General features: G+C 30.8%; 3 protein-coding genes across 4 annotated transcripts; 2 read left to right on the forward strand and 1 right to left on the reverse strand.

Annotated features, from left to right (window-relative positions):
- The first annotated feature begins 6,556 nt into the window (after positions 1-6,556).
- Positions 6,557-8,404, forward strand: LOC110655292 (transcription termination factor MTERF4, chloroplastic). Its single transcript, XM_021811538.2, has one exon. It carries the CDS (start codon positions 6,787-6,789, stop codon positions 8,329-8,331), a length of 1,545 nt encoding a protein of 514 aa, XP_021667230.1. The 5' UTR covers positions 6,557-6,786; the 3' UTR covers positions 8,332-8,404.
- A 2,009-nt stretch (positions 8,405-10,413) lies between these two features.
- On the reverse strand, positions 10,414-17,376 carry LOC110642949 (uncharacterized). 2 transcript variants are annotated; one of them, XM_021795164.2, is made up of 12 exons: positions 17,152-17,376; positions 15,562-15,713; positions 15,418-15,465; positions 15,190-15,231; positions 14,648-14,767; positions 14,339-14,484; positions 14,103-14,250; positions 13,892-13,975; positions 13,354-13,469; positions 11,531-11,589; positions 11,165-11,255; positions 10,414-10,854 (listed from the first exon to the last, which is right to left on the reverse strand). In XM_021795164.2, the coding sequence occupies exons 2-12, from the start codon at positions 15,662-15,664 to the stop codon at positions 10,627-10,629; spliced, it is 1,185 nt and encodes a 394-aa protein (XP_021650856.1). In that variant the 5' UTR covers positions 15,665-15,713; positions 17,152-17,376; the 3' UTR covers positions 10,414-10,626. The 2 variants fall into 2 exon arrangements, with proteins under 2 accessions (XP_021650856.1, XP_021650849.1); XM_021795157.2 differs by having other exon boundaries at positions 17,148-17,376.
- A 2,214-nt stretch (positions 17,377-19,590) lies between these two features.
- On the forward strand, positions 19,591-20,669 carry LOC110672114 (ATP synthase delta chain, chloroplastic). The gene has a single exon (XM_021834798.2). The coding sequence runs from the start codon at positions 19,795-19,797 to the stop codon at positions 20,521-20,523; it is 729 nt and encodes a 242-aa protein (XP_021690490.2). The 5' UTR covers positions 19,591-19,794; the 3' UTR covers positions 20,524-20,669.

Genomic DNA, 20,669 nt, shown 5'->3' on the forward strand with positions numbered 1-20,669 from the left:
GGACCACAACTCAAAATCATTATAATTTTGAGGGAATCTTTATTTTTATATAACCCAAATATACGCACACTCCACATTCGAGGTGAGATCCCGAAGGATCGCCTTAAAGAAATTTACTCCATAATTTTTGGCTTGGCATATAATACGTAGGTTGGTCATGGGTCGATTTTTATGATTTTGATTCCTCATTATTTTAATTTGATGTTAGTTTTCATTTTGATTTTGATCTTAATTATATTTAAATTGAGATAATTTAATAATTAAATATTTTTTAAAAATTAATTGACAATTTGAATCAAACCAAATAGGTAAATTAGACCATCAATTTTAATTTCAGTTTATTCTAATTTTAAATTAGTCGAATCCGTAAAATCATTGACTAATTTATAATTTTGATCAGAGTAAAAAAAAAAAAACATTTTATTTCAACGCGAAAAATGGTCCATAGACTGTCCGTTATTGACTTGTAAACGAATTGACCTTACAGTCCAAATAAATAAGGGATAGAATAATATATATAAAGTAAAAAAAAAAATTCTAATATATTTAATTTTGAAATTTTTTAAGAAAATCTAAAATTGTGTTTGGTAAACCTTCAAGATTGTGAGTAACTATATTCAAATCTCAAAATCAATTGGGAGGAATTTAAAATTTATTAACAAAAAAAAATATAATATTTTTTTGTAAAGAAAAAAAAATCTACATTTTATTGTTATAAATTTTGAAGGTACGGTATAATTATTTTTAATTTTAAAGGTTTTATCCTTTATTAATTAAAATTAAAATATATAAATATAATTATTAATTAGCGTAAACATTTAATCTCTTAAGTCTAACACAAGAACCTAAAATTATTAAGATGAATAACTAATATAATAGAATATTAAGCCCAAAATTCCGAAATAGAAAGGCAAGAATCTAATATTCAAAGGAAGAAAACTCAACCTAAAATAAAATGTAGAAATGTTGGTGATGAAAAGAAAAGCAAAAATGGAAGACTTTGGAGTGCAAAATTGACTAAATATGGATTGTATTTATATGGAAAAAGACAGAGAAGGGAAGGTTATAAATGGGCTGAAGCCTGAAAGTTCAAGGACCAGTAAGAATTTTGGTGGAATTTAATTAACCAGCTGGGTTAGATACTTAGAATATGCCCTTTAATTTCATCATTGGAAATTACATTAGGCATTTTGTCTCCTATACAGAGCAGAGCACACCCCATTTATTTGTGCCCTTTATTGTCTTTGGGTTCCGAATAATATTTTATTTAATAATAAATTTTAGTTTTCCCTCTTGAAAATACAGTAAGTTTTATCGCTACATTTAATACTAATCTATACATATATATATATATATTTTAATTTACATTTAGAAATATTTTTAGTCACTTTTCAAATAAAGAGACTAAGGGCCCGTTTGGCATTACTGTTGAAACTGCTGTTGAGAAAATCACTTTTTTAAAATATACTAGTTAGAGAGTATTAAAAAATAATTAAAAATTAAATTTGATCCGTTTTAGTCGTAAGAACACTAAAATAATAAAATAGTTTTTTTAAACTATTTTTTTAATAGCATATAAAATGGTGCTTTTATTTAAAAAAATAGTTTCAACCTGCAAAACTCAATGCCAAACAGGTTATAAGTTTTTTTTTTGAGCGATTTTAAAGAAGCATCATCTCAAAATTCAATGTTAAACAGGCTGTAAGTTTTCTTTTTGGGTGATTTTAAAGATGCATTACCTCACACCCGCCATTTATATTCAGGATTCTTAAGGGTCTGTTTGGGTGAGGGTGAGGGTGAGGGTGAGGGTGAGGGAGGGGTAAATAAAGGTAAGGAGGGATAATTAATTATTTTATCATTGTTTGGGAAGAGGTGAGTTAATGGGTGGTAAGGGCAAGTAAGAGTAAATCTTACCCTCCTTTACCCCTCAAATCTCAATTTTTTTTACACTCCATATTGGGGTGTAAGGGGAGGGGGGGGGTTAAAGAGGGAGAGAGTATAGTAATGAATATTTCTATTTTTACACTCTTTAATTTTACTTCTCCTTCACCTATTTTCAAACATAAAGAATATACATAATCTCTCCTTACATTTCCATTAATTTAGTCATTCTCAAACATGAGATTTTTTTTATTGTAACTCTCCTTATCCTTCCCCTTCCTTACCATTTCTTACCCTTCTATTATTTACTCTTTCCTCACATCATCCAAACAGACCCTAAGTAATCTTTAGTAGAATGAAACACTGATTATTAAGTTCCTTCTTATCAACTAAACTAACCCTATTATATTGGTTCACATTTGTTGATTTGTAAATTGCACTGAAAGCATTAATCGGGATATCTCACAACTTTGATAGCCCTCCATAAACAATGAAGGATTAATAATATGATTTTTCTTGATTCACCATAAACTTAATGCACACAATATATGATGGGATTCATCTATTAAATATATGAGTTTCATAAATTTATATTTTTAATTTATAATAGACTAAGTTTAGGCAATAATAATAATAATAATAATAATTATCATGATAAAATTGTCATAATTTTCTTAAAGAACGTGTTATCTCTCTAAGCCTGTGTATGCTTATCTACTTTAGATAATAAAAAATGATAATAAAAAAATCCAAAACTCAATTCCAATCCATAATAAGGTTAAAAAAAACTCATTCTACTATTTACAAACTTCTCCTCTTCTAATCTTTCAATCCTCTTTTCCATATGCACATAAATCATATATAAGAGTGAGATGGTAATGAGTAGAGTACCCACAAAAATTACTTTATCTAAATTTGAATTTGATTAACATTTTTAAAATTTAAATTTGTCCTGAACCCAATTAAAATTTATTTACAACTACCTTAATCTGTTTAGTTTTATATATTTTAATTAATAACATACATAAAAAATTTATTTTTATTAATAATTTATATTTTAAAATTTTAATAATTTCATAAAATATTTAGATTCTATTTTATATAAAATAAAATATATAAAAATATATAAATATTATTATAAAAAATATATTTTATATTTAATTAAGTATTTATATAAATGGATTCGGATAACAGATAACCAATATATAAAATCTAAATTTGTCTCGAACCCGTCATGATTATTATTTTTCAAAATCGAATCCGTCCCAATCCTCATCATATACTATACAAATCTATCTTATTAGGATTCGATCTGATTAAATATTCATAAAAACCTAACTCATTACTATCCCTGTATAGGAAGTAATAATAATACTTGTCTCAAAAATACAAGCCCATATATAATAACCTACCAAACTAATTCTAAAATACCTCCAAAGATGGAACTATTCCATTAATTTCTGTCAAGCTTAAGGGACATGGTAGTATTTCCCTTTACACAAACAAATGTAAACAATGGGGCAAGACTCTCCAATGGAGCACTTGAAGCTCACCATCACCCTCTTGCACGGAACACAAGGCCCACAAGCATGAGAACAGTCAGGCAAGCTCGACCCAGTTGGATATACTTCCATCCTTTGTTCTTCTCTTGCTCCTTGCTGTAAAATTCACGCACAGCAGAAACCCTAATCACCATATCTCATCTCATTAATTAAGCATATCACATTAATTATTATTATGATTTATGAGGAAATTAAATTAACAAGGAAAATAATTATACTAAATTCAATTCATTATGGACTCAAAATTGAATTCACTATTTATGCATATTATATCACATATTCATAATAGGTCGACTTTAAATAATAATAATTTTTTGATTGACAAACCTGGTAGAATTACATGACCTTTATCATCATTGCTATTTAGTGTAACTTGTTTGTGAAAACTGACTGAAATATGTTAAAAATTGAAATGAACTTAATTAAATAAATGGATATTCAATTACTTTTTAAGAAAAAAAAATAACATACAAAATTAAATTTCTAATTCAAGAACAATGTTATATGTTGCACTTACAACGATGAGTTTGGAGGGATTTCCCAACAATGAACGCCAAGAAAAGAAGCAGAAGAAGGAAAGATTTGTGGGCTCCAAGAAAGAGCTTCATGTCTCTTCTCTTATAACAACTACACTACACAAATTAGAGAAATTTGAAGAGAAATACCATTAGAAAGCAAAAGAAAGAAAGGCAAGAAGCGATAAGAAAGGAGGATGGATTTGATCATGAAGGACTAGCAAGCTAGGGTTATGATATATATATGGAGGATGAAAATGGGTATGGTTTTTAATGTTGAAGAAGGTACACCTGAAACACTTCACTTGATGCTCGGCCATCCTTTGAATAGGGTTTCACATGTCTTGGTGAGTACATAAAAAAAAAAAAAACCCTAAAAACTTTTAATGAACATATATATAACTTTACTACATATATATTTAAAAGTTGTATTCAGTATTAGAAACATTTGGAAATAGATTACATCTTACTTATCAAGCTAGTTACTCAGTCTACCATTAATTTCTTGCCAATACGATCACAACTAGTTAGTTAATGTTGCTGTGAGTCTTCTTTGAGCAGTTTGATGATGATGTAGCCCTGTAACACAAGAAATAAGGGTGATGTCGATGGTTTATTACCAGCCATTTCGACGCTTAAATTAGTATTTGATTGCGAGACTTCTAAAAATAATAAGAGCAATGTTAAATAAAAATTTAGATAGAGTAAGTGTACCTTATATGTGCAATTATTTTGATATAAATAGGTTGAAGCCTTAGATGATCATTGGAAGTAATTTTCAAAATCTTGAATTGTTCGGATGTGATCTTAAGATTCTAGACGAGTACGGTTGTCATTAAATGCGCGCTCCTTGCAAACCAGCTCTTTTTGTCGGCTAATGGCGTTCAGTTTTGTTGTTTCTCGGGTGATCTGTCCAAGCATCCAATCATCAAATAGTTTGAGATGCTTCCTATGCAGTCTGAGCAATCTGATATTCGGCCGACTCTTATAATCTTTTGATTCCTTCACCATTGTGTCGACTCTTTGAATAGGCCCTCTAACCAATTGATTCATTGACCGAACCTTTTAATTAATTAACTCTTTGACTGAGCTTTCTGATCAATTAATTCTTTAATCGAACCTTCTAACCAATTAACTCAATTTTGAGCGGACTATATCACTAGCATAAAAATCTAGCAATTTGAAGTATGAGAGTTAAATCGAGTAATCGTAGCTTTATACTCCTACTATATTATCATGGATTCGATTCTCGTAGTCAATATTTAATAAATAAATTTATAAAGTGTTTATATTTATTGAAGAGTTTTTCTATGGAGGAGTTCACGGGTAAGTAGCATAGAAGGAGGAATTCAATTGATGGAAGTGAGACCAATTGAATAAGACCTGCCCTAAACGTGAAGGTCAGAACTTGGGTTTAAATGAACTTATTATGGCCTTGTCTTGTCTAGTGCTCCTATTTCTTACCCTTTTTGCCAATGCTACTTCTCACTGTTCACAAATCATAAAAGAGTGCTTGCTTGTTCTTGGCTTCTCGATATTATATGATGGTAATTGTTTTTAAACTCAATTAATTTATTTTATTTTATTTTAATTTTAATATTACGAGAAGTAAAAATGAAAAGACTTTTTCTTTATCTAAATCTCTGTAATCTATCCCATACAATAATGTATTATTATTTTTTTATTAAAAATGATTTATTTATTAATATTTATATATTTAAATATTATAATTTTAACAGAAAATATAAGTATATTACTAACATTATGTTTAAAATTTATATTTTTAACTTATAACTTATTTTTTAATAAATAAATTTATATTATATAATAAAATAAAAAAATTAAAAGAAAAGTCTTTATGAAAAACTTGTCGTATCCTACTCTCCGATGAGTCAGTCTCCGTCTCGACCCCAAAACTCACGTAGAGAAAGGACAGAAGAAGCAATGCCCATCCTTGACTCACTCATTGCCATTCCTTAATCTTAATTTTAATTTTAATTTATTTCACTTTGGTTTCCATTTTAATTGTTATTTTTTTAATTTTAAAAAATGTAATTTTGAATTGATCAAATTGAATAGTTTTAATTCAATTAAGATAAATTTTAATAAATTGATTTTAACTGTTTTAATTAAATTTTTAAAATTTTTAATTGAAGAATATTCATTAATAGAAAATTAAAAAAAAAATAACAATTTAACAATATTAAAAAATTTTATTGCGATCCTTGAAGAGCTAAAACATGGACATGGTTTCTCAGGGGATGTTTAGTATGGTTATATTTTCTGTTTTTATTAAATTTTAAATAAATTATTTTTTTAGAAAACTAACAATGAAATTAAGAATTTTTTTTTTATAATTTTCATGAGCTGCAATAACTTGTTTTTATATTTTAAAGTAAAAAAAAATATTTTAATTATATAAATTTCTTTTTCAATTGAAAATCAAAATTAAAAAAAAATTTAAAAACATACTGAATACCGAACAGGTCCTTAATTTTTCAGAGCAGAGCTCATGTTAGATATTGGGCTGCAGGCCATGTCCACGCCTATATAGAGGCCTTGATCCACCTCCCAGTTACATTAACACTCTGATGGCAAAGCCCAAAACTTCACTCTTAAATTTATCAGCCGCCGGCGAATTCTCACTTCGCACCTCTGGCGATTTGTTCGGCTTATCACACTGCAAAAATGAGGTAATCCTCTTGTTCTGTTTCAGTTGAATACAAGTATCTTCAAAAGAAGCAGCACCAGATTCTTGCTTTCATTAAGTTCAACTCAGTTTTCTCCTCGCTTTATACATCTTTAGTTTGGATTCCATTTTAAATAACATGAGCTTGTACTTGCTTAGAAGAAGAAAATTTTTAATCTTATTCAACAATGCTATTGCTCCACAACAATTTTGTGCAAAACCCTCTTCAGTATCGTTGTTAATCAAAACCCCAATAGACCCATGTCCCCAAAACCCTCAATTTGATGGCTCTTTTAGGGTTTTACCATTTGGTTTTTCATTTTCAACACAGTCCTCTAAGTTCCCCGAGTATGAGATGCCTTCGGTCACTTGGGGTGTGGTCCAAGGCAAGAGAGAGAAGCTGGTTAATCGTGTTATAATATGTGATTACCTTAAGTCTTTGGGGATAATTCCTGATGAATTGGAAAACCTAGAACTGCCGTCAACAGTTGAGGTGATGAAGGAGCGTGTTGAGTTCTTGCAGAAGTTGGGATTAACCATTGATGATTTTAATGAGTACCCTTTAATCCTAGGATGCAGTGTGCGGAAAAACATGATACCTGTGTTTGGGTACTTGGAAAAGATTGGCATTAGTAGGTCTAAACTAGGGGAGTTTGTTAAGAACTATCCACAAGTGTTGCATGCAAGTGTTGTTGTTGAGCTTATGCCAGTTGTTAAATTTCTTCGTGGGCTAGATGTGGAGAAACAGGATATTGGGTATGTTCTGCAAAAATATCCTGAGCTTCTTGGCTTTAAGCTTGAAGGAACAATGAGTACTTCTGTGGCTTATCTTGTAAGCATTGGCGTTAATCCTAGAGATATTGGACCAATGGTGACACAATTTCCATACTTTCTAGGGATGAGAGTAGGGACTACAATTAAGCCACTTGTTGATTATTTGGTTGCTTTGGGTTTGCCGAAGAAAATAGTGGCTAGGATGCTGGAGAAGCGGACTTATGTTCTTGGATATGATCTTGAAGAGACTGTTAAGCCAAATGCGGATTGTTTAATTAGTTTTGGCATAAGAAGGGAATCACTACCTTCAGTTATAGCACAGTATCCACAGATTCTTGGGTTGCCTTTAAAGGCTAAGCTATCTTCACAGCAGTATTTCTTCAACTTGAAGCTCAAGATTGATCCTGATGGGTTTGCACAAGTGATAGAAAAGATGCCACAGATTGCTAGCCTTAACCAACATGTGATTATGAAACCAGTACAGTTTCTTTTGGGGCGAGGAATCCCATCTGAGGATGTAGCAAAGATGGTTGTAAAATGTCCGCAGTTAGTTGCATTGCGAGTACCACTCATGAAGAACAGCTATTACTTTTTCAAGAGTGAAATGGGGAGGCCTTTGAATGAACTTGTGGATTTTCCTGAATATTTTACATATAGCCTGGAATCCAGAATCAAGCCAAGATACCAGAGGCTGCAAAGCAAGGGGCTCAGGTGTTCAATGAATTGGTTCCTCAACTGTAGTGACCAGAGATTTGAGGAAAGATTGCAAGGTGATTATATTGATTCAGAAAATCAGGGTCCATCATTCTGTATGGGTGGGAAGTTAGAACTACCAGGCTTTGAGGTTGTGTCAGATGAGGAAGATGAGAGTGATGATGAAGTACTTTACAGGCGAACTGTTTCTCTTTAATAATTCTTTAGTTACATCAATGAATATTTACACTCCTAACATGATTATCAAATATATTAACCCTTCCATATTATTCTTGCTGTCTGTTATGTTTAAATTTTTAATAGATCATTTTTTTTGTTCATTTTTAATAATAACATGTTACATGCGTGACAAAGGTTGCTCGATCCTGTGTTATTCAAACCATTATATTGTTTTGCTCTCAAGTCTTAATTATGTGAATGTTCTCATCTTTTAATAAACTTCAACCCAAATATGGAGTGTAGAAAAGTTTGTTTATTTTAAAGGAATATTGGTTCTTAGCTGAAATTATCTAAAATGCAGACTGCAAAAGTGATATATGTGCAGACAATAAAACTGAAATTGGTAAGACTTTTTTTGGTGTTTGATTTCTCTTAGAGACATTTACCTTAGAAACATCTTACAAGTGGTTGCAACTGCAAAATGCAAAGCTGATATTGGTAGATTTGGTGGTGTTTGATTTTTTTAAGAGAATTTTGCGATATCTTACAAGGAGTTGCAACAGTTACTTCTCTTCTCTCTAGGATTCTTTGTTACTTAGAAGATGGTCTTTTTTCAAGGCAAAGGGTTGGTCTTGGATAAATGCAAGCACATTCATTGATAATGAGTTTAATAGTGTCAATGAATTTTATAGTTTATAGGCCATGAATTTTAAGCTGGGGTGTGTTGACAAAATTTTTGTTTTCTTAGCACTACCAGCCTATTTTAGTTTTTCATGGCCTGCCTAGTTCACTCATCTCTTTGATAGTGTAGGCAGACGGCTATATATATATATATATATATCAGGAAAAGGTTGGTATTAAAGCTTTGGGTAATTTATTATTTTTACAATTTGATCTCTGTTGAAATTTAATGATTTAGTTCCTTACTTGTGCTTCCATTAAAATCAATGGTCTTTCTATCTAATATTGTACTTTGTTTAAAAGACAACTATACCTTTTATTTAATTAAGAGAAATTTACTATTTAACCTTTAAGATTTGACCGATATTACAATTTGATCATTTTATTTTGAAAATTAAACCATTTAATTTTTTACTTATATTTTCTTTTAATTAAAATTAATTATTATCAAATAAATTATTTCTTTCTATTCTATAAAAAAATTTAAATAAGAACAAAGTTAATAAGAAAAACAAAAAGCAAATTCTAATAATTTTAGTAATTTTTAAATATAAGGACTAAGCCGTTCAATTTTAAAATATAGGATCAAGTTATAATATTAGCTAAAATCAAGGGATCAAATAGTAAATTTTCCTTAACCGAATAAAGAGTATATTTATTTGATTATTTAAATTAATGACAATATTTGATAGAAAAATCTTTAATTTTGATAGAAGTATAAGGAACTATATCCATAAATTTAAAAAATACAGAAATTAAATTATAATATCAATAAAAATCTAGGATCCAAATAGTAAATCACCATAAAATCATTTTTAAGGCTGTGAAATCTGAGTTCAAGTGCCAGTCGAAGGCATGCATACCCAAAAAACAAGATCATTCTAAATTGAATGCTGATATATCCTCCTCATGGAGAAATTGTATATTATCATGGTATGATAAACCAATAGATAGCTTATAGATAAGCAGAAATAATTGTTGAATTTAAAATATACATATATTGAATTTAAAATATACATATATTTAAGGCATTACGATTGGAAGGCATTCATTGAATTCGTTCCAGGCTTTGAGGTTGTCGAATAATGAATTGGTTTTTAATTATAATAATAATTGCTTTTTCCAGAATTAATCTTATGGACTGTTTGGCACCAACTCGGTTGGTTGGGTTGGCAAGAATTTTAACATCATCAGACTGGCTTAGTCCTTTATGAAGCCCCCGTCTCGGATCTGGATTACGGCTGAATTCCATGATAAACTGATAATTTCTAATTTTATCCTTCCGTTTGCAAGATACAAAGTTTTCAATTATAATTAAAAAATAGGTAACCATCAATTTTTCTTTATAAGTTTTAAGCATGCACGAATGAGATAATATTCAAGTCAGTTTTTATCAATTTGTTCAGATGATAAGGATGAAAGCCATACTTTCTCAGTCTGTTCTCAAAACTTAATTTCGACATGCAAAAATTAGCATAAAGATATCAGACAATGAATCAATAAACATAACATACAACACACTTGAGAGCTTTGTGTTTATTTAATTACTTTTAAGCATAAATAGTGAGTACACTGTGTTGTAGTCTTTGACAGGAATATGCCTTTCAATTTCCTTTGAATTCCATCTCATATATTGAACAACTTGCTCTGCTTACCGAAACTCTGCAATCTCAAACACTCTTGCAGTTCCATCAATAGAAGCCGAAACAAGGAAATCCAGATTAGCAGACACAGAGAGAGATTGAATGGCACCAGCGTGTCCACTGAAAGTTCTTATGCAATCACCAGAGAGACTATCCCATACTCTTATTTTTCCATCCAAACATCCTGTAGCTAGGTATTTAGATGCGCCAAGCCATGTCAAGCATGCAACTCCATCCTGTCAAAAGGGAAAGAAGTACATCTTGTTGGACAGGTTCTGTATGGTTTACGGTCATTCATCTTTCTTTTCTCTTGTAATCTAAAAGATTTTTACTCGTTCATATTCCTTTGCCTAATGTTTCTTGGGCAAAAGACCAACTATTTACATTTACATTTTTTCCATGGACTTCTATAATTGCAGAATTACATGACTGCCAATTTTTCTTGAAAACTTTTACGTAAGCATGACTTTTAGCAGTTACTTGTTTAATTCAATAAGAACTTGTTATAAATAAACATATAAAAGATAAACAAAAAATAAAACAGACCTCATGGTCACATGTGGAGCGAGGTGATGAATGCTGCAGATCCCAAATGATAAGCTTCTGATCCAAGCTTCCCGTTGCAGCCCAAGGGGAACTGCCATAAAAAAGATTATTATTTTACTCTTTAATAAAAAAGATTATTATTATTTATAATCCTAATCAAATACTAATTAGAAATCCTAAATAAAATAAACTAGAAAAATAATAATAAACTTAATAATAGAATTATTAAATAATAAATACAATGAATAAGATTCCTAAGTGTCCTAAGTTGATTTTTCTTCCAATACTGCATCACAAGCACACGTGCGCGTGCACACACACATACACATGCACAAAGATAGAGAGATACAGAGATTTGGACTCTACCTTGGTGCAAGCCCAACACATTCAACTGAATCTGAGTGAGAAACCAGAGAACTAACCACCTGTTAATGGAAACAAGCAAGCATATTAAGGGTTTGTAGATAGACGGTCATCACTCTCACCAATTTTATCAAATTATAAAGTCAAACACGTGGAAAGCGGCAATTTTGCCCATATGATTTATGTGAGTTACAAACAACAGAGATTATGGATGCAAACATTGCATGCCAAAAATACATCCAAACATCACAAGGAGCCTCAAACAAAAATAAAACAGGAAATCATCCAAATGTGATACAATCAGCTTGGAAAGAGTAAAATTTAAATGATCATAGCCATAGAAGAATCATACTATCCCAAAAAACATAGTTGCTAAACTAGAATGTTGCAAGGGAAAAGACCTAGACAAGCATACATGATAGCCCACGAATGGCCAGCACCCAACAGCTAAACTGCACTTTGCATGACTACATTTGAACCAAGTACTACTCTATCCGACAAGTCCACAACACCAGCTCGTTGCCACTCCATATAAAACTTTTTAGGAAGAACCAGAGTTACCTGGAATGCAGTACCCCTCAGTAAGGGGACATTGTACGCCACTTAGCTAGATATAAGGTTTGTTGGGGGTAAGCTTAGTTGGTACACCAATTTAGATCAAGGTACATGAATTAAACTTATTTGGTATGTGAATTATACTTGGTTCATTAGGATTTTTATTACATAAATTTTACATATAAGAAGAATATTACACGAAAGTACCCAACTGAAAAATTGAATCATTATACAGTCATACACCATAAAGCTTTAAGAAATACGATAGCTTCAGTAATTAACAAATGAAAACTACTTTCTTTAAAATTTAACTAAATTAGAATGTAATAATCCCATAATTGCTCTCCACTTTCCCTAATCACGTTTACTCTTCTAAATACACCTAATCATTATTATATGTACTCTCCCAAAGACACCTAATCCCACCTAATGATAAAAAGATAAATCGGAGAGTCCACCCCTGGCACCCTGTGTTGATTCTTCTTCCTCCTCTCTGGCATGGCTTCCATCCTCTTCTTATCTGTTTTTTTTCCCCTTCTCTTCTTTCTTCTCCTTATGGGCATTGTTTCTTTTCTCCTAACGATAAAAAGATAAATCGGAGAGTCCATCCTCTTCTTATCTGTTTTTTTTCCCCTTCTCTTCTTTCTTCTCTTTATGGGCATTGTTTCTCCTCTGTTTTCCGTTAGAAACTTCTTCTTTTCCTTCTGGGCATTGTTCCTCCTCTGTTCTTCCATGGAAAAACACCTCCAAAATTAAATTGAAATCAAGAATGGGAACCCCTATTTCAGTGAATCAGTTCTCATAATGCAGCATTTTGGAACACTGGCGTAGTGCATTCTGGAGTGTGCATCCCAGATTGTGGTACCATTTTTTTGTTTCTTGAGAGGCGGAGGGGGAGTGGAGAGGGGGTGGTGTTGTGCGGTTGGTTGGGTTTTGAGGGGGATTGAGCGAATTAGCTAACTATGGGACTCTGACCATATTACTCATATATCATTAAGTGTGTGATTTAATCTGTAATTTTATTTCACCATTGCTTCCACACTTTAAAAGTTGGAAATTCAACGGTTTACCACAGAAAAATCACCCAGAAGCAGCGCTTAAAAGGAAAGAAAAACACCTAAAGGAGTAAACATAGAAGATAAGAAACCCAATGCAATGACCAAGACACAATACTCACAGCAGATGTAACTTTATTACAAAGATAAAATTAACAAAAGTAAAATAAAAAAAAAAAAAAACAAAAGAATAGTAAATGCAACAAGATAGCAAACCTTCCCAGTTGTTATATTCACAACATGGACAGAATTGTCCTGCGAACCAGTAATGGCAAGAGTAGAATCTGAACTCAGCGCCAGGCACGTCAGTCCTGCAGTGTGATATGGATGACCTAAACAGCAAAAACATTACAGTCAGACCAGAGAAATAAAGCCCCAATAAAGCAAGTTACATCTATTTTTATGACAGCTGTTTGCTATAAATCAGAAGAACTATCACAAAAGGAGAATTTATTAGGTTCAAGAAGCTTATGAATACAAAAAAAGGAATGTTAACCTTATCATGCAATATATTTACAGAATGGTTGCACCAATGATTCTTATTTAAAGTTTGAACTCAGGTTTGACTATAGGCTCCTTAATGACAAGATGATTTTGTTTCAAAGTTTGAAAATTCCCTGCATACTTTATTTCCTAGTTAAGATGATTTTTTTGGGATAAAGTCTTAGTTGAGTTGAGTTGAGTTTCAGAACCCGAAGCTGAAAGACAAAAACAAAAAACAGAAAAAATATTCAAGCAGAATGAAAGGAAATACCTCTTACAACATGAACATTTTCTCCACTCCTTGGATTCCATATCCTCAAGGTTGCATCATCAGATCCAGTGCAGATTGTTTTGCCTTAAGCAAGCAGCAGAAGGCAGATAAGTTAAAGAGGAATCAACCAAATTTAAGATAAAAAGAAAGCCCAGCAATAATAACAACAACAACAACAGATAAGTAAAAATGAAAGCAAATAGTTTCATACCATCAGGGGTAAAATCTCCACAAGTGACCCTACCGCCATGTCCAGAGAACATATTAAGAAAGGCACCTTTATCAGCATTCCACATCCAGGCATTAGAGTCCTCAGAACCAGCCAAGACAAGATGCCCTCTTGGATGCCATCTGACCCACTGAGAAACCACATAGTTGATACTCAATTTATATTTCAAAATAATTACAGCAGACAACAGTGCCACTAAGTCCAGTTAATAAGTTCACCTCAATTTCCCCTCCAGGATTTTCAAATTTATATTTAAAGTTTCCTGATGAAGCATCCCAAATTTGGACAAATCCATCCATCCCCCCAGATGCAAGCAACAGTCCATCCGTACTAAAGGCTAAACTAGATACAGAATCAGTGTGACCTGTATAAAAATTTCAAAATGATTAAGATGCATCGTGCATGATATGTACAGGACACAATATTTACACACATTTGGCATCTCAGAAATGAGGGGAAGAAAATGATCTTGGCTAAATTGAAGGCAGTCACATGTGATCATTTTTGAGACAAAAAAATGGACATACCCTGGAGTTCAGAAGCCCAATCTCCTAGACCAATCTTCCAAAGAAACCCTTTGTCATCCTGGCCCCCAGTTGCCACTAATGTAGGATCCGTTGGACTGCAGGCAACGGTATAGAGTTCACCTGTGCAAAGAAGGGAAGAAAGGATACGTAAGAATGCATGAGAGTTAAAGCTATATCATACACAATTTCCATAGTAAAATTATACAAAAATAAAATAAGAGAAAATTAAATTATGTGCCATTCAAGAAAACCAACAACCCTAACCCACTTTCCAATCTCAACATCAAGCAAAGAAATTCCCTTGCATGCCATGTTGTGATTATTAAATTTGGTTATACTCTTTCTTCGAGGTATAAACAAATTGTGAACAAGTCATGCATTTGAATTGAGCTTGTCCGCATAAATAATTTCAAAAAATGTCTCGTCTTCAAATTAAAATTTTTTTTTTTTTTTAAATCTCAATTCATTACAGATAGCAGAAGCAGAAACAAAACAAAAGGGAATCCTTTAAAAGAAAAGATATGTAAGTTCCACAAACTTACCAGTATGACCAGTGAATATGTGCATAGAGTCATCAATTCCTTCTGAAATAACAACAAGAAAACAACTTTATTATTATTATTATTATTATTATTATTATTATTATTATTATTATTATTATTACTTATATAGCGCAGCATGAACAACAGCGAGGGAATTCAAAAAGCAAAAAAGCGAGCAAGGAATATAAAATACTGAAATTGAAATGGAGAAAAGAAGAAATTGCATACCAGCAATTTCATCATCAGAGCCACCATAATCGTCCGCATCGGGAAGATCTGCGTCGAGAAAAAAGCAATTGATAAGCTGTAAACAGAAAATGGTACAGAAATGGAAGTGAAAATGTGTAGACAGAGCAAAGAGAGAGAGAGAACCTTCGTCGTCGACGGTAACTTCGCGGATGATATCAGACTCGTCGAGGAAAACCTCGCCTTCATCATGATCATCTTCGTCGTGGACTGGATTTGGACTATTCATTCTCCTTGCTTTCTTTTCGCCTGCTTCTGCAGAGGTTTTACCAGGGTTTCTGACATATTCATATCCGCAAGCAGTTAGATATATTTATTAAATAAAATAATTTTCTCTCCTCCTTTTCTCTAAATATCAATTAATAACAATAATTTTTATTATATAATAAAAAACAAGTATTTTAATATCTAAAATATGAGAAAAAAATAAAGCTTAATTTATTTTTAATAAAAAATAAGTTAATCTTTTATTAACAAAATAATTTCTATATTAAAATTTATTATTAGTATCATAAATTAAAATAGTAAAACATAAATTATTATAAATAATAAAATATGATAAACTAAATTGCAATTTTTATCATATATTTAGATGTTTTAAAATATAAATAAAAATATCTTCAAATTTTTATTTTATCATACACTTTTACCATCCTATCTAATTTTATTAGAATGTAAATAATGAGTTGAACTCAAACTCTAATATTTCAAACTCAATTTTGACTCATTCAAAATTTATTAGATTTGACTACGCCTCATTTTAAGTTTTAAGTTCATTTATTATATTAATTAGCTGAATTCAAACTCAATTTATGTTGTGCTTAATAAATAAATTAAAATAAGTTCAAACTGAATTTTGACTCGTTTAAAATTTATTAAATTCGAGTACGTCTCACTTTAAGTTCATTTATTATATTAATCAGTGAAATTTAAACTCAATTTATGTCGAGCTTGATAAATAAATTAAAACAAGCTCAAAATTGAGATTAACTTTTATAATACCTATTTTAAATTAAAAATAATTTATAACGCATTACAAATAAAATAAAATAGGCCCATCAAATGACAAATTCTAAGTATTAAATCACTCAAATTCTTGGATAGTCAATTTGGTGGAAAATAAGCCATATTTTTGCATCCATAAAAGATTTACCATTATATATATATATATCTATATATATATATATATATCTCATAGCATATAAGCAAAAATAAAGCTTCAAAGTTAGTAGCCTGTAATCAAAGTTAAGAAAACCTTCACATCAGCTGCTTTAATACAGAGATTTGCTTAATACATATGGCAAACACCATATGTAATACACCTTCAGCAGCGTTTTTGCAGTCCACAAAAGAATTACCAATGAATTTTTAGTAAAACAAATTGTAAAAATAAAGAATTAAAGAAGCAAATAACATGGGTTCGCAGCTATGCCGAAGGTGCTAAGAGTGTAAGGGCTACTGTAATCTCTTCATATTAACTTAAGAAAAAAAACAAAAGAAATCAATTCATTATATCAACAGAAATCGCTACTTTAAGAACTAAGAAGGTAGCCTAATTTTGAATAAAAGCCACAAGAATCATATTAACTCAAAACCAACAGAAATCACTTCATTATATCAGCTCAAAACCGAACCAAGCAATAAACAAACCAAAGACAGAAACACATTCAAACTCAACCGAAGAACAACCATTAGATTTTGGGTAAACTAACCGACCAGCTGAGAATGGCCGAAAGATAGATGAACCCGAAGAAGAAACACCCGAGGAAGAAAGCGCCCGGTAAAGAAAGCTCCCAAGGAAGAAAGCGGCCGACGATTAACGGCTGAACCGAAGGTTTTTGTTGGCCGAAGGGCTACCGCTGCGAGAGTGAGCAACTGTGCGGCGGCAATGCCTACTGCCTACAGGAGAAGAAAGTTAAAAGGAATGGGGGCAGCTGTGTACACTGTGATCGCAACGCGTTTCTTTTTTAATTCAAAAATAATCGGATTTAAATAATTTTTTTTATATTTTTAATATAATTATATTTATAAATTAGTTTTATATAAGATTTAATTTTATTAATTATTTTTTTAAGGTTCTAAGAGAGATGTAAAGTTTCAATAGAGAAATTGATTGATTTAAAGGCTTAAGAGAGAAATTTTCAAAAGATTCAAAAGAGAAACAAAGGGCCGAAGAAAATTCACTGAGAGAGAGTGGGTAAAGTCATATCACCACAAAAATTATAGGGTTAAATTTTAATTTATCTAATAATTAATATAAATAAAATAATTTAAAATAATTTTATGTTATTATTTTAAATTTATTTTCATATTTAAGTTGATTTAAAAAAAATAAATTAAAATTATAAATAATTATATTTGATAAATGTAATTTTTATTTTTATTATATCACAATTAAAAATAATAATATTTAATATAAATGTTTTTAAAAACACGCTGACTCGCAAATTTTTAACACAGGTTAATAAATGAGTTTGTAATTAAGAATGATAATGAGACGAGTCGAGAGAGTGAGAATTGCTCCTCCACCTCACCCCACGGTCGTTGGAGATTGGGGCGGGACTTCCCATCAGGTAGCAGGGTGAAGCGAGTTTTCTAGCAAGGGCTTTTTATTTTTTTATTTGAATTTATTATTGTATAATATAAGTTTATTAAAAATTAAATTATAAATTTAAAATGTAAATTTTTTACATAATTTTAATAATAAATTTATTTCTTTTAATTAAAATATTTATATAAATAATAAATTATTATATGAAAAGAGTTTCGAAAACTATTGCTATTAGCTTTCTCACAAACTTATTTATGAATCTATTCATAAATTTATTCAATAAGCTAAATTATCAATATGAGTTTTGAGCAACTCATAAATAGTTTAATTCATTCTACCGTAAATTATTACTTCATACATAAGTTTTATCAATATTTTCTTTTCTAAATTTGTAATATTATTAAAATTTTATAGACTTATTAATTACCTTTTAATCTATTAACTAATAATTAAATTAATAAAAATAAATAGAATAATAAAAAAATTTACTAAAATTGTAGGGACTACACTAAATAATACTACAGAAATCATGACGCTAAGCAAATAAAAAAAAATTACCGATCAACAGGCATACCGTGGGGATCAACATTCATTGTGGGTGTGAGGAATTATTATTATTATTTTATTATTAAAAAAATAATATATAATTAAAATTATATTTAAAATTTATATTTATACCTTATTTCTATAAAAATAAATTTATATTATATAATAATAAATTAAAATAAAAATAAAAAAAATTTTTACAGACAAATTTTGGTTCGTTTCGTTCTTTAATTATCATTATGATAATATTATTTATAAATTAATATTTTATTAAAATAAAATTTTTAAATTATTTATATATTTAAAATACTAAAGTGTATTTTATTAATTTTAATATTTATTTTATCATACAATATTATCTAACTAAATAAAAAAAAATATTAAATCATATGTATTATAATATTTTTCTAAATATATTAATAATAAAAACTATACATGATATTATTTGCTTGAAGTATGTCCGTCCAGCAGGCTTTAAATATATAGCTAAGGAGTGAGAAATCTCGCAGAAATGATTCCGAGATACTTATTAATGAGTTAGAATCCTAATTTAAATATGACTCTAGACACTCTGTCAATAAATAGTTTGAAATATTTAGATATTAACTCTGATCATAATATATCACTCCTATAACTTTAGTAATAATCTAAAATATAGGTATTGATAGGCACACAAGATCTAATTGGTTACTTCCTCAATTCTTCACCTTTATTCTATAATACCCAACACTATCTTAGGTATGAGAGCGGCAATTAGTGTGATTCAATTTTATATTATAAAAATTTTGATTATTTTAATTTAATTTAATTTAAAAAAAAAAAAATTAATTAAATCTAATTAAATCAAATAATAATTAATATATTCAAATTGAATCGAATTGATTTTTAAATTAATTTATTTTTATAAAAAATTTATAAATTATATTTAATTATATATAATAATTATTTAATTTTATTTATTAATAATTATTAAATTAAAATTAAATTAAATAATTTAAAAATTAAATTTAAATTAAAAAATTAATAATAAATTAAAACCAATCAAATGCTCACTCCTCCTTTAAGGCCAGCAGGTCAACGACTCTTTTTGTGAAATTCCTCGTCTCGTCTTTGATTGGCTATGATTCTCCCATATCCCCTCACAAGATAAACCACGCTTCCGCCACCGTACAATTCTATCAAAAACTCCCTTCTCAGCCATAGCAAGCTGCTTGCTTTCGTTCCACATCTCCTTCTTTCCCTCACCACCACCATCAGCAGCAATGGCAGCGCTTCTCAACACCCCAGTTTCCCTCCAGTCCAAAATCCCACCATCTGCACGACTCTCAACAGCCCTTTCGTCTCAAAAACCCCTCAACATCTCTTTCTCCGCCACTTTCCCCTCTATCAAACTCACTTCCATCGCCTCCACCCACCGTAGCGGCGGCGCTATCGGAGCGAAAATGGCTGCAACCGCCGCTGGTAGTTACGCGGCAGCCCTGGCTGATGTCGCTAAGTCGAACAACACTCTAGACTCGACCTCCGCCGACGTGGAAAAAATCGAGAAGCTCTTTGCGGATCCGCAATTGTACGACTTTTTCTCCAACCCAACAATCGACGCCGAGAAGAAGCGCCAACTGCTGGATGAAATTGTTAAGTCGTCGGAGCTCCAGCCCCACACTGCAAATTTCTTGAACATCTTGGTCGATGCCAAGCGCATCGACTTGGTGAAAGATATCGTGAAGGAATTCGAGATGGTGTACAATAAATTGACGGATACTGAGCTTGCGGTCGTGACATCTGTTGTGAAGTTGGAGTCACAGCACTTAGCCCAGATAGCGAAGCAAGTGCAGAAACTCACCGGAGCTAAGAACGTGAGGATTAAGACGGTGCTTGACCCTAGCTTGGTGGCTGGGTTCACTGTAAGATTTGGGATCTCGGGTTCTAAGCTGATTGATCTGAGTGTGAAGAAGCAGTTGGATGAAATTGCTGCGCAGCTTGATCTTGTTTGAGTTTGATGTAAATTTTGTAATGGGTTTTGATATTGGACTAATAGCTTTTGCTGAAATGAAATATTTGATTGATTCAGATATATGAGAAGGTAGATAGTGTAGATTGTTATTGGTTTGAAGTAAATATCAGAAGCAATTTTCCCAAA

Source organism: Hevea brasiliensis, chromosome 16, assembly GCF_030052815.1.
Source record: "Hevea brasiliensis isolate MT/VB/25A 57/8 chromosome 16, ASM3005281v1, whole genome shotgun sequence".
Classification (NCBI taxonomy): Eukaryota; Viridiplantae; Streptophyta; class Magnoliopsida; order Malpighiales; family Euphorbiaceae; genus Hevea; species Hevea brasiliensis.

Excerpts from the sequence above, each read along its gene's own strand:
- LOC110655292 (XM_021811538.2), top strand. The coding sequence starts at position 6,787 with ATGAGCTTGTACTTGCTTAGAAGAAGAAAATTTTTAATCTTATTCAAC.
- LOC110642949 (XM_021795164.2), bottom strand. The coding sequence starts at position 15,664 with ATGAATAGTCCAAATCCAGTCCACGACGAAGATGATCATGATGAAGGC. Across the intron at positions 13,976-14,102 it reads TGGAGATTTTACCCCTGATG|GCAAAACAATCTGCACTGGA; the intron begins GTATGAAACTAT and ends TGCTTGCTTAAG. Across the intron at positions 11,256-11,530 it reads TGTGTTGGGCTTGCACCAAG|TTCCCCTTGGGCTGCAACGG; the intron begins GTAGAGTCCAAA and ends TTTTTATGGCAG.
- LOC110672114 (XM_021834798.2), top strand. The coding sequence starts at position 19,795 with ATGGCAGCGCTTCTCAACACCCCAGTTTCCCTCCAGTCCAAAATCCCA.